This window comes from Eremomyces bilateralis (genome assembly GCF_010015585.1).
Source record: "Eremomyces bilateralis CBS 781.70 unplaced genomic scaffold P152scaffold_17, whole genome shotgun sequence".
In the NCBI taxonomy this organism is placed as follows: domain Eukaryota; kingdom Fungi; phylum Ascomycota; class Dothideomycetes; order Eremomycetales; family Eremomycetaceae; genus Eremomyces; species Eremomyces bilateralis.
In genome coordinates this window covers 359,354-380,593 of record NW_022985083.1, presented here as the reverse complement: position 1 = coordinate 380,593, position 21,240 = coordinate 359,354, and the positions used below count along the sequence as shown (strand labels likewise).

General features: G+C 53.4%; 9 protein-coding genes across 9 annotated transcripts; 7 read left to right on the top strand and 2 right to left on the bottom strand.

Moving 5' to 3' along the window:
* Positions 1-627: 627 nt before the first annotated feature.
* On the top strand, positions 628-1,197 carry P152DRAFT_380426 (uncharacterized protein; the record flags this gene model as incomplete). Its single annotated transcript, XM_033675716.1, has 3 exons — positions 628-752; positions 815-1,075; positions 1,125-1,197. Coding segments are annotated over 3 exons (459 nt in total), but the record flags the coding sequence as incomplete, so codon positions are not given.
* On the bottom strand, positions 815-2,637 carry P152DRAFT_420640 (uncharacterized protein). Its single transcript, XM_033677154.1, has 2 exons — positions 2,499-2,637; positions 815-2,448 (listed from the first exon to the last, which is right to left on the bottom strand). The coding sequence occupies exons 1-2, from the start codon at positions 2,586-2,588 to the stop codon at positions 1,228-1,230; spliced, it is 1,311 nt and encodes a 436-aa protein (XP_033532288.1). The 5' UTR covers positions 2,589-2,637; the 3' UTR covers positions 815-1,227.
* A 576-nt stretch (positions 2,638-3,213) lies between these two features.
* P152DRAFT_451019 (mitochondrial carrier) lies at positions 3,214-4,513 on the top strand (the record flags this gene model as incomplete). The annotated part of the gene is made up of 8 exons (XM_033678199.1): positions 3,214-3,254; positions 3,308-3,377; positions 3,429-3,464; positions 3,518-3,650; positions 3,705-3,794; positions 3,843-3,899; positions 3,953-4,397; positions 4,450-4,513. The coding sequence occupies 8 exons, from the start codon at positions 3,214-3,216 to the stop codon at positions 4,511-4,513; spliced, it is 936 nt and encodes a 311-aa protein (XP_033532287.1).
* Positions 4,514-7,228: 2,715 nt separating this feature from the next.
* Positions 7,229-7,907, top strand: P152DRAFT_460351 (AAA-domain-containing protein). The gene is made up of 2 exons (XM_033679886.1): positions 7,229-7,449; positions 7,508-7,907. Exons 1-2 carry the CDS (start codon positions 7,284-7,286, stop codon positions 7,726-7,728), a joined length of 387 nt encoding a protein of 128 aa, XP_033532286.1. The 5' UTR covers positions 7,229-7,283; the 3' UTR covers positions 7,729-7,907.
* Positions 7,908-9,828: 1,921 nt separating this feature from the next.
* Positions 9,829-11,621, top strand: P152DRAFT_460349 (uncharacterized protein). The gene is made up of 7 exons (XM_033679884.1): positions 9,829-10,003; positions 10,056-10,222; positions 10,270-10,503; positions 10,553-10,769; positions 10,819-10,851; positions 10,903-11,090; positions 11,145-11,621. Exons 1-7 carry the CDS (start codon positions 9,879-9,881, stop codon positions 11,441-11,443), a joined length of 1,263 nt encoding a protein of 420 aa, XP_033532285.1. The 5' UTR covers positions 9,829-9,878; the 3' UTR covers positions 11,444-11,621.
* Positions 11,622-12,829: 1,208 nt separating this feature from the next.
* On the bottom strand, positions 12,830-14,638 carry P152DRAFT_460347 (uncharacterized protein). The gene has a single exon (XM_033679883.1). It carries the CDS (start codon positions 14,468-14,470, stop codon positions 13,112-13,114), a length of 1,359 nt encoding a protein of 452 aa, XP_033532284.1. The 5' UTR covers positions 14,471-14,638; the 3' UTR covers positions 12,830-13,111.
* Positions 14,639-14,665: 27 nt separating this feature from the next.
* On the top strand, positions 14,666-18,318 carry P152DRAFT_460346 (calcofluor white hypersensitive protein-like protein). Its single transcript, XM_033679882.1, has 11 exons — positions 14,666-14,867; positions 14,914-14,959; positions 15,014-15,044; positions 15,094-15,133; positions 15,190-15,286; positions 15,335-15,667; positions 15,724-15,850; positions 15,919-15,957; positions 16,008-16,092; positions 16,141-18,021; positions 18,092-18,318. The coding sequence occupies exons 1-11, from the start codon at positions 14,829-14,831 to the stop codon at positions 18,245-18,247; spliced, it is 2,874 nt and encodes a 957-aa protein (XP_033532283.1). The 5' UTR covers positions 14,666-14,828; the 3' UTR covers positions 18,248-18,318.
* A 493-nt stretch (positions 18,319-18,811) lies between these two features.
* Positions 18,812-19,780, top strand: P152DRAFT_400842 (HET-domain-containing protein; the record flags this gene model as incomplete). The annotated part of the gene is made up of 1 exon (XM_033676589.1): positions 18,812-19,780. A coding segment is annotated over one exon (969 nt), but the record flags the coding sequence as incomplete, so codon positions are not given.
* Positions 19,781-20,470: 690 nt separating this feature from the next.
* On the top strand, positions 20,471-20,803 carry P152DRAFT_371952 (ankyrin; the record flags this gene model as incomplete). Its single annotated transcript, XM_033675533.1, has 1 exon — positions 20,471-20,803. A coding segment is annotated over one exon (333 nt), but the record flags the coding sequence as incomplete, so codon positions are not given.
* Positions 20,804-21,240: the final 437 nt, after the last annotated feature.

The following is a 21,240-nucleotide window of genomic DNA, read 5'->3' as shown; positions in this document are numbered from 1 at the left end:
GCCTTGGGCGGCAAAGCCACGATTCTACTGGCTCGCAACATCTCTACCGCTTGCCAGATGGACACACCAATTTTACAAAGAACAGGCCTGCTCTGCTGGACGCCATACTGCAAATGTCAGGGCCAACGGAGAGCAATGTTGTCGATCCTTGAATTCATGGGTCGACCATTTCAAACTCTTGTCACTGCAAGTTTCTGGCGGGATATGCCATGCGTGGTTCGGATTATGTAATACAGGCAAGCATCAAATATCAATGCATCATCCATAGCCATCAATCACTGGCACAAGCACCCACACAATTCCTGTCAACATTGTGGCACAGTACCTGTACGATACGATTGATGATCCGACTTTCCTTTACCATTAACCGATGGTACTTGAGTGCGCAATCCCGAATTGGACTTGCATAGAAATTGTCCATAGTCGATGGTGCTCTTGTCCCGGAAATTGATGGTTCTTGGGTTTCATTGACATCTTCACATAACTTTCATGCACCTGTGATACTGGGACGGATCCTCATCGAATATGGCTTTAATGCGGCATTTATTCCGAAAGGCAAATGCGATTGTATATAACCCTCCGGTCTATCCGATCCTTTCCCGGTCCTTTCGGCACCAGGTCCCGCCGTCTGACGATGAGCTGCGGGGCGCCCGGCGCTGGCTGAACGACTTCAATCCGAAATCCATCCCGGAGTCGATCTGCGAAGTGACCTACAGCCGCTCCTCCGGGCCCGGCGGCCAAAATGTGAATAAGTAACAACCCCCCACCCCCGATCCTCCTCCCAATATCTAATCACGACCCGTTGCCCGCCCAGAGTCAACTCAAAAGCCACCCTCCGCATCGCACTCGACCGTCTCCTCCCGCTCGTTCCCCCGCTCCTCCGCGCCCCGCTCCTGCAGGATCCCCACGTCGCCAAGAAATCCAACGACATCGTCATCCAGTCCGACGAGTCGCGGAAGCAGAGCGAGAACACGCAGAGCTGCCACGCGAAGCTGTTTCATCTGGTCGCGGACCTCGGCCGGGAACATATCCCCGCCGAAACGCCCGAGTCGAAGAAAAAGCGGATCGAGAATCTGTAGGTGCTTCGGTTGATGAGGTGAATCGTTGCTGACGGTGATGGGTAGAGCCAAAGAGGCGAACGAATCGCGGTTGAAGGAGAAAAGGTATCATAGTAGCAAGAAGGCCAGCCGTCGTGGGGATGACTAAGCATCAACGTGTTTCCTTGCATCAGCCGACTGAAACGACTTGGGTGTGTTTGGTTGGTAGCAGTTCTTTCAATGCATGGGCGTCTTCCGCTCGATTGGCCTTCTCCAGCTTTAGAAGCAGGGCGCCTAGTGAATGCTCTTCGGACTTTTGATGTCCCTCCTCCGCCTCTTTCGTGAGTCGGCGCACCGATGCTCCTAGCACCTTGCGCAAGGCGGAATCCAGTTCTTCGTTCCTGAGGAACGCGAGCAGGGAGGATATAGTCCGATATGCCATCTGAGGGGCAAGTGGATTGTTTTTGAGAAGACCGTTGATGCGAGCCAGGGTGGCTCCCAGCGTCGATGGAAATTCGGGATCGGTGGGATCCGCTCCCATCAAAACCATTCTGAGCGAGCAGAGGATCGTCAACGGATCGTCTTCGGCCTGCTCCTCCATTTCGCTCCAGATGTGCTGGAGGATGGTGCGCGAGCATGGGAGGGATGAGAAGTCCGTGATCATGTCAAATATCTCTTCGGCAAGACTCAAGTCGAAGTCGAAGTCCTTCATAGCAGCGTCGAAAACCGCAATGGGGATTGCTCCGTTCAAAATCGGTTCGAGTTTGTCGATGGAATCTGATGCAAGCTCCGATGCGTCTCCTGCGAGTGCTTCCTCAGATCCGTCCGGCAGTTGGATCATATCGGCGTCCGCTCCCTCCTCCTGCTCTGACTGAGATTTCGCCGCGATCTTTATATGGCCTCCGAAAACTTGCCGACGCCCTTCGATCTTCGCGATGTATAGCATCTCCAGTTTCATGTACTCCAGCCACAACGACCTGCATTTGACACAGAACCGGAGCCCGCGCTGCAAGTAATTCCGCCCGGCCGCGACATCCCCATCGCTCTCGGCCGCATACCGCGCGGCGTAGATCCACAGCTGCGGCTTCGTCGGATGCAGACGCAGCACGCTCGTCAAGATTTCCTCGAGCCGCTTGTGCGCGCGTTCCTTCCTCGCGTATTCGATATACTGCATCCACAACCCCACATCTCCGCGATGCCGCTTGGTCGCCCGGTTGAGGATGGAGAAGATCCGCTTCTGGCCGGAGTGATCGCGGTCCTTGATCCCCAGACGCTTGACGCGCTTTTGACGCAGGGTGTCGAGGTTCATTTCGTATTCGGCGTAGCGAGCGAAGGTGGGCGCCGGGGCGCCGGGGGAGTTGAGAACGTGCTCGAAGCCGGCTCGTTTGCGGGTGATAGCGGAGATTTCATCCTAGGGAAAATTTGAGCATGTAGACGGTGGATAGGCGCGAGGAGGCATACTCTGGTGAAGATGGCCTTCCGTTCATATTCGCGAAGGTCAGGGACGGACTGCTCCAGGTAGAACCTTGCTTTATCGTTTGCGGACGCCATATTGGGGAGCCGAGGATATGGATGGAGGGAATACAGCAGCTACTACCGACAATACTCTACCCGATTATGCAAAGAATTCGTCTTTATGTGCATTCCCAGATTTATAATTGTTGGGATGGATATTCGGGCAAACTCTCATGTGAAGAAAAGTTCCACGGATAGTTGGCGCGGCATAGAAATGACCGGGATGCGGCAATACCACAGCCGCGATTTCGGAGAGTCGGCGAGTGACGCTGAGGTGGCTTAGGGTCTTGGCCTGTGAAAAGATCTAAAGAAACCAAGATTATCACTTTATCAGATCTTTCCCTTGCACCAGGAATCGCTCCTACAGTCCACACTCCATTCACCTTACCCCGTCCGCGTAAGAACCCCCAAAAGTCTCGTCACCAGTTTTCTACCCATTTCCAGTCCCCCCCAGTCTGTCTGCTGTTTCTCTTCTTCGTCTTTAAGTTGGCTGGCAATCCGACTTCTCTACATCCAATTGCATATCGTATTCGACCACCCGAGAGTGTCCGGAGAGGTTTCGGGCGACCGTCGAAATACGCGAATCCTATTCACAAGGTGTTATTCACCTGGCAACGCCGACAATCTGGATACCTCCGCCGTAATCCCACCGTCGCGGCTTATGTCCGCATCCGAGGCACTTCCCCATGATGCTGGCTACGAGTAAGAGGAACTACTTCCGCCTTGGAGGTCGTGGTAACTGATCGAGGTCATAGATATGAGAGTTTGCCGCCAAACTTCTCATGGGGAGCAAATATGCTGGCTGGAGCCTTCGCAGGCATTCTGGTATGGAATATTTCGGCCGACTATGAGGCTACGGTCTAACTCGTACAATAGGAACACACGGCCATGTATCCAGTTGACCTACTGAAGGTGAGACATAAGGCGTTCCCTACAGCTCCACCACCTAACCACAATTCTTGCAGACTCGAATGCAAATTATGAGCCCATCACCATCGGGGATATACAACGGATTATCCGATGCAGTCGTCACCATCACACGGCGAGAAGGCCTCCTCACACTATGGCGAGGGATATCGAGCGTGGCAATTGGGGCAGGTTGGTGATCTCGGATTCCCGCACCGGGGTCGAGCTGAACGCTGACGTCGCTAGGTCCGGCACACGCGGTGCACTTCACGGCATACGAAAAAATAAAAGATGTAATGGGCGGCGGCGGAAATGAACATCATCCAGTCGCTTCATGTGGGTTTGCTCGCGGAATATATTTGGAATGGCGCTGACGGATTCTAGTTTCTGCTGGTGTGGCGGCGGCGATTGGCGGGGAGGCCATAATGAACCCATTTGATGGTATGTATCTCGCCCACATACTCGAATTGGTGCAATTGGCTCACGATTTACAGTCATCAAACAACGAATGCAACTACAAGGCTCCGAACACAGGTCGATCGTCAACTGCGCCCAGTCACTATGGAGAACCGAGGGACTTCGATCCTTCTACATTTCATACCCTACCTCCATCTCGATCATGATCCCGTTCAACGGCTTCCAAATCCTCGCGTACGACTCAATATCCAAGTACTGGAATCCTTCCGGGAAGTACGACCCCGTCACCCATTGTGGTGCTGGCGCTCTTGCAGGCGGGCTTGCAGCGGCTGCAACCACGCCCTTAGACGTCATTAAGACCACCTTACAGACGAGAGGCTCGGCGATGGACCCGGAGCTGCGAAATGTGTCCGGAATCCGGGACGCGGCGGCGGTCATCCTCCGTCGAGAAGGCATGTCCGGGTTCTTTCGAGGGTTAAAACCTCGAGTCCTCGCCGCCATGCCAAGTACGGCGATTTGCTGGTAAGGACGTCGTATTTCCCCATATCCGGATATTTCGCTCACTTTTCATCAGGTCCGGTTACGAAGTCCTCAAAGCGGCGTTCCTCGCCGAGGCGAAGCGACAGAACCCCGAATGATACACTCGCGCTGTCTAACGACAGTCATCGACCTCTCGTTTGCGGAGTTCGACACTTAGGAGCGCGGCGATTGGGTTACTATCTTGGAATCCATGTAGACAGTCTGGCTCAGGCATTTAAGTGTGTGTTTTTAACCCGTGCGATGGTTGCACGATGCGGTCCACCAACCGGGCATCGGCCGGGGACGGCCATATCCCTCGCCGTTCCCGGTGAGCGACGTCGCATCCGACGATTTCCTTGGTCCCGTCGTGAGCCAGAATATGGTGCTCAGGACGGGCGGCAGCGTGGCGCTGATGGCGGCTTGACGATCCAACTCGACTCTTTAGGTTCGGCGGCCTTGGTGTCGGAGTTATCGGAACTGTACCATAGCTGATAGAAACGATATTTGAGCATCGCTGTGTTTATGGCGAGTCGGCGCAATTACAACGGCATAGAGTAATTCGGCACGTGACATTGCTTGCAGCCATGCTGACAATAAGACCAGCGTTGCATGAACATGTTTTATGGATTGTGATACGAATAGCAGAAATAGATATTGAATCCTAGATATAAGCGTCTAGCCTTCTGCGGTTCAGATCGTTCATGTGTTCTTTAAACAAGACGACCCTAAAGAGTACCTTTCCTGTGTTCATCGTTATGGCATGCAAGACACCACAGCGACGTCACCCCGCAAATCGCCAGTGGCTCCTCCAGTGGCTCCTCGCCATATCAGGATCTCAGTTCATCACTTCAACTCAGGCAAATCACGCAACCATACATCTTGCGTTTTCTAATATCTGAAAACCCATCATATGGAATCCATCCCGAGTTGAGACTAACATTGCGATCGATGCACGCATGCCTGCTGTCTCCGTGACGAGGGGCAAGTAGAACAATCTCCATTCTCCAACCAGGAAGATGAAGGGCAAGCCGTCCACCATTCTCCAAAAGACATACGATGATTGTTATCTCATATGCTCTACTGCCGTGTACTTCGAAGGCAAGGTATGTCGGTCTATTCCTGCTTATGAAATCCTCCACTGAAACGAGCCATCAGAACAACGAAGCCGAAGCCCTGCGCGCCTGGAAGAACGCTCTCGACCAACTCCACTACCACAAGGCCTTCAAGCTCCCTTCGAACTTTCGACCGAAGACTGAGACCGAGAAGGCCCTGGATGACTCGCTGAAGGAATTGGAGCTGCAATGCAAGGAACGGGTGGACCTGCTGGAGGCACTTCAACAGACCCGAGAGGTGGCGCCATCGACTGGAGATGGTTCGGGACAGGAGAGAAGGGGATCACCAAGCTACAGTACCACAGCGACAGCTGGAGGAGTGGACACTTCAAAATGGCTCGGTTCGGGCACTGTGGAACCGTTCGCCTTTCCGGCGTTGTCGAAACCTCCCTCGTTACCGTACCGTGCCCCTTCGTCCGCCAGCGTCGGGGAGTCATCGCGGCCTCCGTTAACCAAGAATCGTTCAGAAAGCTCGACCCGCAGCGGCAGAGATCCCGAGACGAAGTCCTTGCGGTCATCGAGCCCTGAGAAGCGCGGGATGCTGCTGAAGACACTGCGTCAGCCGGGTGCCGCGAGGAAACCAACGCCATCGTCTACCAGGGCGTTTGGGTCGCCGTCGAAGCCGCATGCAGCACAGGCGGCTACGCAAGCTTGGGGGACGAAGGCGACGTCTGCGTATGAATTGGCGCCGTCGGAAAAGATCGATCCCACGGCGGCCCAATCGTTGTCGAAGTCGACCGAGATGTTATCAGCTACCTCGTCATACGACCTACCCGCCAGTTCAGCCAAGGCCGCTATTAAGAATTCCAACGACACCGGCTGGCCGTCGAATAACACGGTCAACCACGTGGAACCAAGGAAGCCCAACCAGTCTAGTTCGAGTCTATCGTTGGGGGAACGCTTGGGTCATGGCTCCAAGGGCAGGCTCGGCGCTCTTGATATGGAGAGGAAGCACTTATCTGAATCACCCGCACGAACTCCCGCGATCTCGCGAAAGCAACTTCAGCAGCGCCGACCCGACCAAGCTTCAAATACGGCAATGAAAAGGGGCGAGGGATCGACGAGGTCGCAGAAGGCACGCAGACCTCGTTCTCCTAGTGGGGATCAACCAACCTCAGCACCAGAATCCCCTGAGGATGAAACCGTTGCATCCATCATCGAACCACCGCCTGGTACCGGGCAATCCGAATGGAACCGCCGCGTAGCCTCCGTCCTCAAAGAACTCCCGAACGGCATCGACCGCGATGCCGCCAACCAAATCGTCCACGAAATTGTCTACGACGGCGACACCGTCTATTTCAGCGACATCGCCGGCCTCTCCTCCGCCAAGCGCACCCTCAAGGAAACCGTCATCTATCCCTTCCTCCGCCCTGACCTCTTCCACGGCCTCCGCGAGCCCGCCCGCGGCCTCCTCCTCTTCGGTCCCCCCGGTACCGGCAAGACCATGCTCGCCCGCGCCGTCGCCACCGAGAGCAAGAGCACCTTCTTCGCCATCAGCGCCGCCAGCCTGACCAGCAAGTGGCTCGGCGAGAGCGAGAAGCTAGTCCGTGCGCTGTTCGCGCTCGCGCGGGCCCTCGCGCCCAGCATCATCTTCGTGGACGAAATTGACGCGCTGCTCGGCACGCGGCGCGAAGGCGAGCACGACGCGACGCGGCGGGTGAAGACGGAGTTTCTGATCCAGTGGAGCGACCTGGCGCGGGCGGCGGCGGGGAGGCCCGGTGAGGGGGAGAAGGAGCGGGAATTGGCGAGTCGGGTACTGGTGTTGGCGGCGACGAATATGCCGTGGGCAATTGACGAGGCGGCGAGACGGCGGTTTGTAAGGAGGCAGTATATCCCGTTGCCCGAGAAAGAGACGCGGGAGGTGCAGATGAGGGGGTTGTTGAGCCATCAGAAGCATGGGTTGAGCGACGAAGACATCGCGAAGCTAGTGGAGAGATCTGAGGGTAGGTCGCTGATGTTTATTGCTTGCGTGGATCAACGTGCTAATCGGACATCATTCAGGGTACTCGGGCTCCGACATCACGGCGCTTGCGAAGGATGCCGCCATGGGTCCGCTCCGCAGCCTGGGCGAGCGGCTGCTGGAAATGACGATGGATGAGATCCGGCCGATTCAGTTCGAGGACTTCGAGGCGAGTTTGGCGGCGATCAAGCCGAGCGTGACGACGCGGGGACTGCAGCAATTCGAGGAGTGGGCTAACGAGTTTGGCGAGCGGGGGTCATAGAGAACGTGGATGCATGCATAGTTAAGTACGGGACATCAACTTGGTATAAGGGGTGGTGTTTTGAGATGTCCTCGCCTGATTGATACTGTATAGTAAACACTATGGACTTTACTTGTCCACCATCCTTGGATGGCCCTTTCACAAGAATAAAAGAGATCACTTTTGCATTTGCTTTTAAACCGACTTACCAACCGTACCAAAGGTCTTATCTCTTGTTTCATGCTATCGAGTCGTGTTGCCCTTAGACTGGTCTGGGAAAATCATCCAAATTCATACATACAGCAACCGGTGCATCGACTCTGGGGAATACGATAAAGAGCTTCCAGTCGTTTCCTAAATCCGAGTGTCCATTCTCTCCTCCGCGAGCCACTGAGTTGTAATACTACGCCCTTTCTCTCATCTGGCCATTTGTTATATGTCAAACTGATCTAAAATATGTCATCAAGATTGTCATATAAACGGTGAACCCTATCCTATCCTATGCACCACAGCCACGGTTCATTGACACGAATGTTGCGTTGTTCGTCAGCTCAACATCGCAATGGTATAAGTTCTGATCAAAATCACATGTCATGGATGAATTTGGGCAACAATAGCGACGAAGAGACTGAACATGAAGCCACACGTCCACCATCCATCCAAATTTAGCAACATCTCACGATGCGAAGAACCTGCGGCGGAGCAGAGAGGCTTTACCGCCGTTTTGCTCTCTTAACAGTATCGTACCTTGGATCCTGGCAGATACGCTGAATAAAAGCGACGGTCACATTATTCAATCATATTATGCAACCGCCATGTCTGCGGCGTGGATTACCTCATGTTTTTGAACGTTCACGAGCAGCAACTCGGTGATGGCCGCCGATCCTTGCCAGCTTCGACGCAAGCCACGTTTCTTCGCATCTTCGAGAAAGCTTCCATGACTTGCCCTGATCTGGCTAGGCGCTCGTGCTGGACGGTCTCTCGGTCTTAGTCGGTCAGCCGTCAGACGTGCATGGGAATCGCAGACTTTCTCCTCGGCGCGCCGAAGTATCCAATGGGATTTATGGGACGGATGGATATTCCCTCCGATTTCCCGGCCGGTTCGCGTGCCTACGGAAAGAAATGTGTGCGTTTCATGCAGCTTTGTAGCCTCATGAGCCGGCTAACCTGAAAAGGCGCTCCGGTTATGTCAGTCCACATGCGATTCTTTCCTTACACAGGACCGACCGCGATGAGCCTCAGCCTAGGAATCCCGAGTGGTTGGTTTGAGGTCTTGGAAGCGAGCAAGCATTCGATTGGAGCAACGCAGAGCGCTCGGATGGGGAATCCTACCCCGACGAGGGCCTCTCTAAATGTATTTCGTGATATGATTATCAAATCTATTGAACCTCCATTGAGGCTTTCGGGATAGCCGTTTGGGCGTCGCATTGCTGAATCGAGGATGATGAAGCCACCAGGTGGCTGGCAGATATTGTAGATTCCAGGCTGTCCCTGACAGAGTAGATGGGGTCACCGCGCCTTGCAATATCGCGAAATATGCATATTATCTATGAACAGTCAAACTTTTGTCAAGATTGAGTGGATGACGCATAGCATTCGGATGCTAATCAGCGGTGTCTACTATGGTATGGTTCGTCTCCAACTCTCGAAGTCGTCTTATTCTGTCCCGATGAGGAATGGTTTCCCTGACATCCGCACGGACTCCACTGAAGCCTGAAAGCCCTGGATCACGACTGGATGGCGAAATCCTTGAGGGCGCCGAAAAGGAATGGCAGGGAATGGCAGGGAGGGGAGAACCACAGCATGACTGGCCTCGTATCGTTTCTTTCCCCCACACTTGGTCATCACGACCACAACCGCCGACACACCTACAGATTACCTCCCAGTATCACCATTGCACATCATCTCTTATTCCTGAAGAAGCCTTTGCGTGGAGTCCACTGACGTTGCCGACCGTGCTGTATCCCCTCGAACCGCTTTCGCGTCTAAACATAGCCCCATACAGCCCTGCACCTGTCCCTTACCAGAACTACCGGTCGAGATAGATCGTGTGTTTATATTCCGTCGCTTCTCCACCTTTGGCAGATCTCGGTTGAGTTATCGAGCCCTGCGACTTCTCTACTGAGAATCTCAAAGAGTTAAGAGTCTTCGACTTGATATCTTCCATCCGGATGTATCCCGGACAGCAGTACCACTCTGGTCCACCCCCTCCGCAGGGCGGGTATGGCCCCCCTCAACAGCAGTATGGCGCGCCGCCACCCCAGCAATACCAGCAGTACCCGCCTCAAGGCTACCCGTAAGTGATGGGAGCACGTTCGTCGTCCTCCCCTATCTAATATATGCAATAGCCCGCAGCAACAGCAGCCACAATACCATGGACATCCCCCAAGCCCGCAGCCATACGGTCAACCCCCTCCAAGCTCGCAACCTGCATATGGAGGAGGAGGTTACGGCTATAATGCCCCTCCTCAGCAAAATTACTACCAGCAACCCCCTCCACAGCAATATGCTCCTCGTAGGTACTCTCCATTGTAGTGTTGATACAGATCTGACAGGTTTTAGAGCCCTCACATTCCCCTCGGCCGGGCCCCCCTCCTCCACCCACAGGCGGCCAACAGTTCGGCCATGGCGCTCCCGGTGGCTATACCTTCCAGTACTCGAATTGCACAGGTCGAAGAAAAGCGCTACTGATCGGGATCAACTACTTCGGCCAGCGAGGACAACTTCGAGGATGCATCAACGATGTCAAGAATTTGAGCAACTACCTCAACCAGCACTTCGGCTATCGTCGCGAAGGTAGGAGGACCGATCCAATCCCTTCGACCCTTGTTAATGACGTTTTCAGATATGGTCCTTCTCACCGATGACCAACAAAATCCTATGAGCCAGCCGACCAAGGTGAATATCCTGCGAGCCATGCACTGGCTTGTGAAGGATGCTCAACCCAACGATTCCCTCTTCTTCCACTATTCTGGTCATGGAGGTCAGACTCGCGACTTGGATGGTGATGAAGAAGACGGTCACGACGAGGTCATCTATCCTGTGGACTTCCGAACTGCTGGGTATGTTCTCCATAGCCAGATACAGAGTAGCGTTACTGACAATTCTTAGTCATGTCGTTGACGACGAGATGCACCAGATAATGTATGACAATTTTCAATTTGGCAATCGAATTATCCGCTAACATACATTCAGGGTGTCTAGCCTCAAACCCGGCGTCCGCCTCACTGCGATCTTCGACTCCTGCCATTCCGGCTCCGCCCTCGACTTGCCCTACATCTACTCCACCCAAGGTCTTCTCAAAGAGCCCGACCTCGCGAAAGAAGCTGGAAAAGGTCTTCTCGGCATCGTCTCTTCATATGCTCGTGGTGATATCAGTGGCAGTACGTGTTGTCCACTTTCCGGCCACATATAATCCCCTGACTAATATCTCTTAGTGCTTTCTACTGGTCTTGGCCTCGTGAAGCGAGCGGCATCGGGAGATGCGACCTACAAGAAGAACCTCCGGACGAAAACGAGCCCCGCCGATGTGATCATGTGGAGCGGCTCCAAGGATACTCAGACTTCGTACGTGGACGGATGTTTTCTTTCGCCTTATCTTGAACCGTATTTGGATCCTTCGTGCATGACCCCACCCTCGTTGACACCTTCCCCCCCTTATTCTACACTTGCACCCGATCCGTATCTTAACCCTTGGGTCGTGCCACCTCCTTCTTTTGAGTTCTCTGCAGTTTAGCACGCCTTGGTGTTCTCTTTTTTTGGCATTTGGATAGCGAAGGCGCTTGGACGAGGAAAGGATATACCCCATAGAGCGCAAAGTCTTTCGCATTTTTTCAGCATTTGTACGAGTCTATATATAGCTACGATATGAACGACTTTCACGTCCCAAGATCGGCTTGGCTGCATATCCCTCCAACCAGGGGGGATATGTCGGCTAGAGCCGGTTTTGGGACGACGAGTTGCGTTGCATGGATGACCCCACGGAGGTTTGCGGGGAGTCACATTGCCTTTGTCCTTCACCTGCTTACTTGCTCGCCTATCTTGAAAGGAACTCAAGCTAACATGTACTCTTTAGGGCCGATGCATCTATCAGTGGTGAAGCGACCGGTGCCATGAGCTGGGGTATGTTGACCGCCCACCTCCTACCATCTAATTCCTCGCTAACATACGCTAGCATTCGTCACCGCCCTGAAGAAGAACCCGCATCAGAGCTACGTGCAGCTCCTCAATTCTATCCGCACGGAGCTGTCCGGAAAGTACAGTCAGAAGCCACAATTGTCCAGCAGCCACCCCTTGAACGTGGTATGTACCCTCCTCCTTCCTGGCGTCAACCGATGCTAATCGCTCCCTCCAGAACCTGCTTTATGTGATGTAACGGCCCGATATGTATATCCCTGTCGAATGGAAGCGACCCTTGCAGCGGAAGGTTCATGTATATACGGCCGTAGGGATCAGAAAAGGGATGGAAATTGGTATGGGGAAATTGGCATAGGGAAATTGGCATGGGGAAATTTCATTTGGCGTTCTGCGGACGATCGTTGGATTTGGATCTTATATTTCGGAGACGGAGAGGTAGGATTCTGTTCAAAGTTTAGGCCGGTCTGAGGGTCTTAGTTGAGGGATCCGTTGCCATAAAGTGCGGCCTTTACAGTACGACGGACTCCATAGCCGCAGGAATACCAGCTAACCTAAAATATTATTTACTACTCTCCAGTCAGGTCTGACCGCCCCCGGTGACAAATTTCCCTCCCTATCTGGCCTCGTCAGGCACTATGGATCTATCGGTCACTTTAGAGGACGGACGGCATTTGGCTAGTCTGGGAAGACGACATCGCAAGAGACCTGATGGGGAGGCCCCAACACGAATTGATAACTGAGCCGTTGGAAAGTCGCCGGCCGTCCTGGTCTTGGGTGTCCGCGAATGTACGGATTGTGCACGATCTTCCTGCCTACGAGCATGATTAATCCTGCGTACCACTGTTCTGCTCCCCTGAGGAGTCTCGTTTTGATCACGGATATTGTCTCTTGTTTCTGTCGAGGTCGGAGTTACTAGCGCCCAGGAATCATAGATTTGTGACCTGACCAATGATCTTCCTCTTGGTCTTATCATTTTCGGGATTCGGAAGTGCAAATTGTTACTATTGTTTGAATTCAACGACAACCCCATTTTATTGGTCTATATCTTGACTCTCTTCGTATATCTGGGAGATTGCGGATACCCGAGATAGGTGAGCTTATGGAAATGACAGCAAAAGAATAGAGTTGTTGGCGAAGATTAGTTCCAACACAATGAATTTCTGGCATGGAGGCAGGATCAGACTCCTCATATACCCATACATCCACACATATGGTTGGGGAAATCCATAGAACATACGTTGTGAGAGCGAAAACTCGATACCATCCCTCATCTCATCGACCCAATCACCGCCCCCACCATCACCGCCGCCTCCCTCTCCCAATGCCCCTCCCCTGTCCTCCCCTTCCCACTCGCCGCCAACCCCGCCGCCGCAGTCGGCAACTGGCTCCCACGATTCACGCACCCCCGAATCGCCGCCCTGACCCGGTCGCTATTCGTCCGCAGCGTCCGTGCCGACACGCCGCCGCGCGACATGATCTCCTGGACGCGCGACGACAGCGAGGAGGCGAGGGAGCGCCAGAAGTAGGAGGGGAGGGAGGCGGTGTCGAGGGAGGTGAGGAGGGGGGCGAGGAAGTTCGGGGGGGTGGAGGGGGAAGTGGGGAAGTGTGGGTGGGAGGGTGGTTTGATGGATTCGAGGAGGGCTTCTAGGGCGACGATGTTCTGGCAGCGGGCGGAGATCTCGAGAAGGGTGCGGTCGAGGGTTGGCAATGTTGCGAGAGAGCGGGAGAGGCTGGCGAGGGATGACTTGAGGGATGTCTGGAGGTAGTCTTGCAGGGCGGAGAGCAGCAGTTTCGGGTCGAACGTCTCCGCTGTCGTCGCTCGGGTGGTTGGGGAGAGGAGGTAGAGCGAGAGGAGCGCGGCGGTGGCTTTCGAGCGGGTGTCGTCGGTTTGCGAGAACGTGTTGGCGCCCGTTTGGGACGTGCTGGAGAGGAGGGTCGACATGGAAAATTCCCGGACGATTTGCTGGGAGCGGGAGAGGATCGACCGTTCGGCGGCGAGGATGAGGTCGTTGCGTAGAGTGACGATCACCTTGATGCGGCCCAGGTGTTGGCCTTCTTCTCCGGGCTCAGAGGCACTGTAGAGCTGCCGGAAGAGGAGAATGGTGTTTGCACAGCGAACCATCGCGCGATGCTCGGGTTTCTTGTTGCCGCTCCCATCTTTACTCGTGCCGTTGACTTCGGATAATTGCCCATCAAGCTGTCGACCCAGGGTCAAGCAACGTGTGACAGCTCGAAGGATTTGAACCGTCTCGCACAGTCGATCGGCTGCAAGACGCACTTGCTCGGCTGCCTCATGGCGCTCGATCACCTCTTTCTCTAGGGTTGTGTATGCTTCGGTCAAGCTCGCTACCTGCGCTTCCACCTCGCCAAGGACTTTCCCCGCCGCTTCATCTTGGTCAATGGAGTACTTGAGAAGGGGAACGGCAGACTTGGTGGTCAGGGTGTCGATATGGGTGTCGATCTCCTGGACGTCGAAGAGGACGCGAGAAAGAGGGGTGGAGAGGTCCAGCGGCGTGTCGGATGTGTCGTTGGTCGAGAGGACGAGAGTATTGGCGAAAGAGGTGGGTGAGAAGTCGGGGTCCAGGAAGGTTTCATAGTCGATATAGGAGGGTTCTTCGTCTGCCATTGTGGATGTTTAGCTTAGATGGGTCGGGAAGACTTGCTGGGCCTCAATTGGTAGTGATATGCAACTTGTAAAGCATTGATATTCAAAGTAGCTCACTCCCTTGGTTAGCGAACACGATAGACAAAAGATGTAGGGCTGATGAAGCCACCTCCGACTTGCCGCCTGACGTGGGTCCCTTGACAGTTGACAGCTTGGATTTCACTCAGGAGATGTTCACGACAGTTCACGTTCATCCGATCTCACGCTCGCTGTCCATCAACAACGCGTCTTTAACGTTCCAACCCTTCTCTACGCTCCTTTGCTTTCCTTTTTAATTGTCTTCTTCTATGGGTCTGTAAGACCTTGAGTCTCTTGTGAGATGGCCCCAATATCTCGGGACGGCGACGTGGTTGCTTCGGTACGCATTCCCCGTTCTATGGCTTGTCCAAGCTGACAGCTGGCAGTTCTCAGGGAAATGGATATCAGGGGCACATACGATCGCTGCATATTGTACGGAATAGGCATCTTCACAATTCCATGAGCTAGATATACTGACAAAGGCAGCGGCGTTTGTTGGGGCTTTGATCGTGGGAATGTATGTTATCCCATTGCCTATACCCTCACCAGAATCTTATAGCAACTAGAGCTCTGCATTATGAAAAGATTGTGCAGAATGAGCACTGGGTAAGTCTAGCAGTTGGGGTGAATACCTAGCTATACTTGCTAATACATACATCTAGGGATACCCGGAAGAATGGTTCCCCTCAGTGTCTGCGACGATTGGCGACCGATACCCCGAACGATCGGTATTCCAACTCTTCATTGCCATAACCTCCGGTAATAGCGGTTTACGATACGAATTCTGGCATATCTAACCGGATTCAGGGCCCCGATTCGCGCTCGTAGCGCTCTGGTACGTCCTGACCAAACGACCAAACTCATCCCTTTCGAACTTCGTGGCCGGAGTGGGCATTTTCAGAACCCTTACGTGCGGCGGGTGGACATACGTGACGTCTACCGATGATCACAATTGGCACGATATCTTCATGATCTCGTATTTGGTCGCTACGGTGCCGTGGACTTTGGGTTGCCTAGCTCTCAGTCCGCAAAACCCTCAAGCTATCAGGTGGAGGAAGCGGTTCGCGACCGCGTTCTTCGGGACGATTGTACCCCTGATATACTTCTTCATTCAGCATAAAGTGCATAAGGTGGCAGGAGGTAAAGCGATCACGCCAGATCGATTCGTTATTGAGAGATACTGACTTTTGCTTCAGCGTATACGATCTATGCCTTCTTTGAGTGGGCGCTTGTCTTACTTGACGTTGGATTCGATGCCGTCACAATGCTGGATTTTGACGGCGTTGAGGTCGTTGTCAAAGATATCCGAGGCATTACAAGAGGGTATGTTCCATGGCTACCGAAGTAAATAGCAATGAAAGGAAATTTAATAACGCGCTTTGGTTCCACAGTGCCGACAACCGCCTTGCGGATGCTGTTCTGGAGAAGCAGTAAGCCTTTCTCCCCATTCCCCTCGATCCTATGCTGAGTAGATATATAGGAAAGCCAAACCGGCTGCCCAGGTCATATCTGCTGGTTTTTCCTGGCCCGTAGCCTTCGATGCTGCTGCAGATGTTTACAATGGGGTATGTACTTTCCATCTTGTCAATAAATGAAGCTTACATCGGTTACAGTTTGTATTCTGGTCAATGTTGACCTCGCTTGGACTTTGCGTTTGGTACTTCCCATTGTGGCACATGGGTATCTCTGGTTTCGAAGCCTTTATCGTCTGTACTCTGACTCCATACATCCTTGGTCCGAGAGCCATTCGAAACCTCTTCTTCCGCAACGTGCGCGTCCTCCATCTTCTCTCTTTATCCGGCCTGCTAGCTTGGCTGCTCAAAGATCCCACATACCGACTCTTTGCCGTTGCATTTGGCGTCGGTATGTCTTGCCTTGCCTGGGTCTGTACCTTTGGCGCCGCTGAAAGCAAGCCTGCATACCGTCTTGAATCGCGCATCTCCGCATTCTGCCTCGGCCTGATAATGTCTAGCATTGCGAAATTCGCATGGCACACGAACAACCCCATTTGGCCTGTTGTCAACGAGACTAACGGTGGCTGGAACAAAATTGGCCTCCTATTCGCCGTTCTTTCCATCCTGCGTTCCACAAGGGACGACACTTCGGACAAATTCTATCCGGTCCCGCCGCGAACTGGGGGAAAGCCCGGTTCCCCCGCATTGGCTGGACTCGGCTTTGCGGGAGTCATGTTTTCGATGCACTCCCTCCTATCGGATTCCAGCACGATGACCCTCTGGGTCTGGAGCGGTTATCCGGTCAATGGCCCCTTGGCATCTCCACATGGTGCCTACACGATCATCGCGATGGGGGTGGGACTGCTATTTGGGGTGATGGTACCCGGTATCGCGCGAAGCTGGACCTTCTACGGGATTGGATCCATTGGTGCAGCTGCATTGGTTGCATTCGATGACTGGACTGGGTACTACGGTGCACTGGCTATTGCAACCTATATCATGGCCATTGCGCCCGTCTTGATTCGGTCTGCCGTCCACCAAAGGGCATACGCATCTACCTTCGGGTTCGGCTTCTTGATCTACAATATCCTTGTCCTCGCCCACGTCTGGGTCGTGGCCTACGCGTTCGTTCCAGGCGGACCGTTGATGCGCGAGCACACGGATTGGGTCGTGGCGGTCACCATGCTCTGCATCGGGGCCGGAGTCTACGAGGCCACCGCACGTGCTGCAGCACCTTCAAAGAAGCCAAAAAAGCCTGCGCAGACGTCTCCGACAGCACGAAGGCAGCGCGGTTTCTACATCTATATCCTGGGTGGTTTGCAGCTCCTTGCGATCGCGGTCGCGTACCTCCGTTTCCCAACGTACGACTACACTCCTTACCATCCCGACTCCAATGTCCTGACCGCTGGTATCTGGACCGTCCATTTCTCTCTCGACAACGACATGTGGGATTCGTCTCGCCGCATGGCATACCTGCTTAAAAACATGGAACTCGACGTTATTGGACTGCTCGAGTCGGATCTCCAGCGGGTCATCATGGGCAACCGCGATACCACGCAGTATCTCGCCGAAGAGCTCGGCATGTACGTGGATTACGGCCCGGGCCCTGATAAACACACATGGGGTGCCGCACTTCTCAGCAAGTTCCCCATCGTCAACAGCACGCATCACCTCCTACCTAGCCCTGTCGGTGAATTAGCCCCCGCCATCCACGCCACGCTCGATGCGTACGGGGAGCTGGTCGATGTGGTGGTATTCCATTCCGGGCAAGAAGAGGACCCGGAAGACCGGCGATTGCAGACCGAGTACCTATCGAACTTGATGGGCTCGGTGACGACGCGTCCGGTGATCTTACTGAGTTATCTGGTTACCACGCCAAAGCAGGGGAACTATAACACGTATGTCGGGGAGGTAAGTGGCATGAGGGATATTGATCATACGGATTGGGATCGGTGGTGCGAGTATGTGTTGTATAAGGGGTTGAAGAGGATTGGGTATGCTCGACTGAGTCGAGGGACGATTACCGATACCGAGTTGCAGGTACGCTGTCATTTAATCCCCCTTTTCACATGCAGCATCTTTTTCCGTAACGCATGCTAATGATGTGCAGGTTGGGAAGTTCGTTGTTGGTCAACCGGAGGGCTCCGACGAGCATATATCCGAAGATCACGTTCCGGAAGACATGCGATTTCCGGCATTGTTCCGTGGAGAGGGCGTGAAGGGTCACAGATATCATGTCTTCGATGAGCCTAGGTACTACGCTTAGATATTATACATGTAACATTAAGTTTCATATAGGTATTTAATAACAGACCGATGATTATGCATCATTCTGGTTACGATACTGGAGTCTGGGGTTATGATGAATCTTCATCCGCAATGTGCCGTCGTTCACCACATACCATGATTAGGGAATATGTGGACTTGCTGCGCTTCCCGTTTTGCTGCTTTTGGGTGACCTGGATTAGCAACGGTGAGTGGTAACTGGTAAGGAATTTCTAAATTCTATTGCCCGCAGCTTGGGCCTGCCTCACTACCTTCTATTTATAATCACACTCCACATTGCCGGGATAACGACTATTATCGAGAAATAGTGGGAGTATAACGCTCATTCCTAATAATGATTCCAAAGACGAGAGTCAATCACCAACCACGCCGGATCACGATCACCGCCAAGGCCACAAGGCTGAGGCAGAGCAAGGGAGGCACTTACTAAGGTATCAACCTGGTTCTACATGCCGTTCTGCAACACTGCCAGTCAGAATCTAGTATTCTTGAACAACCGAGCTGCCTAGCACAATCCTGAAGCAGCTTGTAAAACATCATGTCCATGAAAGTACTCTCTGATGTTAGCCCACCAGTCCAAAGTTTTGGTTTCCAGTACTCATCACTGCCGGAGAAGAAGGCAGTGGTTCGTCTTCTAGAACTTCTTCCAGGCGACCCTGATGGCAAGATTCGATGTGAGCTCATGGATTTCGAGATTAAAGATGCTGATCAGAAGCCATATGAAGCACTCTCTTACGTTTGGGGGGAGGGGGAAGGTTCGACCGAAATCACTGTCAACAACGAGAGGATGACGATTCGACCGAATCTGCACTTGGCATTACAATCCCTTCGAAACCAGGATTCCGCCCGAACGTTCTGGGTAGATGCAATCTGTATTGATCAGAATAATAATAAAGAAAGAGGCCATCAAGTGAATTTGATGAAGAGCATTTTTCAAGGAGCAAAAGGGGTGGTCGTTTGGCTTGGAGAAGACACCGAGCAAACCAATATTGCCATGGACTCCCTAAATTATCTTGCAGATGTGCTTGACAAATTTGGTGTAGGACAGCAGGAGGATCTAAGATCGAAATCTCTCTTAAGAATCAATGTCCATCATCAAGAAGCAGTTGATGGCTTTCGAGACCTTCTCCAAAGGCAATGGTACCAGAGAGCCTGGATCGTCCAGGAAATTGCTCTTGCCCGCAGCGCTACTATCATGTGTGGGAAGAAGTCGGTCTCAGCAGGGATTTTTTCGTCTCTCTCCTGGATGCTTGAAAAATCCGTTGAGATATCTCCAATCGAGCCTCTACTAAATGTTATGCCCGGATTCTTAAGAGAGAGAAAAGACTCCTGGTGGACGTTAGAACGGGATCTCTTTGCGCTTCTCCTTAAATTTCGCGACAGTAAAACGACCGAACAGAGGGACAAGATCTATGCTTTCCTTGGTATTGCGAGTGATATTACCAACGGGAATTTTGAAGCGAGCTACGAGATTAGTGAGCAGGACCTTGTTCAGGATATTATATCTTTCCTTTCTTTCGGAGTTAGGGTCAATCGCCCCGTGTTCAGTGCTCCGCGATGGACATTGGATATTTTTTTTGAGAATTTACCCTTCCTTCCATTCATTGTTTTGGATAGAGTCAATCGATCGACCATTTCGTCCGAAGCATTAAAGTTTCTCTGTATAACACGCTCTACAATTATTGGTCATGCCCAAGCTAGAAGGACGCGCATCTCGACCGGAGGAGAAATGGAAGCATTTATAACCTTTTCGAAGAACTCTAAGGAGAATCGCAGTATCCAAAAAAGCACTAGGACAGTGTGTCAAGATATCTTCAGTCATCTCTTCGAATCAAATTACCCGAACTGGAACAATAATGGTGGAGTTGGGATTCTGTTAAAAGCAGCGAAAGAAGGACACGTAGTGATTGCTAGGCATTTGCTTTCAACCACAAGCGTTGGTGGTAACTCGAAGGGTAACGACGGCCGAACGCCGCTGTCGTGGGCCGCCGGGAACGGGAATGACGCTATCGTCAAGCTGCTGCTTGATACTGGCAAGGTCAATGTTAACTCGAAGGATAGCAGTTATATCCGGACGCCGCTGTCGTGGGCCACTAAAAATGGGCACGATGGTATCGTCAAGATGCTGCTCGAGACGGGCCAAGTCGACGTCGACTCGAGGGACAGCTCTGCCCGGACGCCGCTGTCGTGGGCTACTGAGAGCGGGCACGAGGCCATCGTCAAATTGTTGCTCGAGACGGCCCAAGTCGACGTTGACTCGGAGGACAGCTCCGGCCAGACGCCGCTGTCATGGGCCTCTAAAAACGGGCATAAGGCCATCATCAAGCTGCTACTCGATACTGGCAAGGTCAATGTCGACTCGAAGGACGGATCCGGCCAGACGCCGCTGTCGTGGGCCGCTGAGAACGGACACGAGGCCATCGTCAAACTGCTGCTCGAGACGGGTCAGGTCGACGTTGACTCGAGGGACAGCTCCGGCCAGACGCCGCTGTGGTGGGCCGCTGAGAACGGGCACGAGGCCATCGTCAAGCTGCTGCTCGAGACGGGTCAAGTCGACGTCGACTTGAAAACCCGCTCCGGCCGGACGCCGCTGTGGTGGGCCGCTGAGAACGGTCACGAGGCCATCGTCAAGCTGCTGCTCGAGACGGGCCAAGTCGACATCGACTCGAAGGACTGGTCCGGCCGGACGCCGCTATCGTGGGCGGCTGAGAACGGGCACGAGGCCACCGTCAAGCTGCTGCTCGAGACGGGCCAAGTCGATGTCGACTCGAAGGACGGCTCAGGCCAGACACCGCTGTGGTGGGCCGCTGAGAACGGACACGAGGCCGTCATAATGCTGCTGCTTGAGACGGGCCAAGTCGACGTCGACTCGAAGGACCGCTCCGGCCAGACACCGGTGTGGTGGGCCGCTGAGAACGGGCACGTGGCCATCGTAAAGCTGCTGCTCGAGACGGGCCAAGTCGACGTCGACTC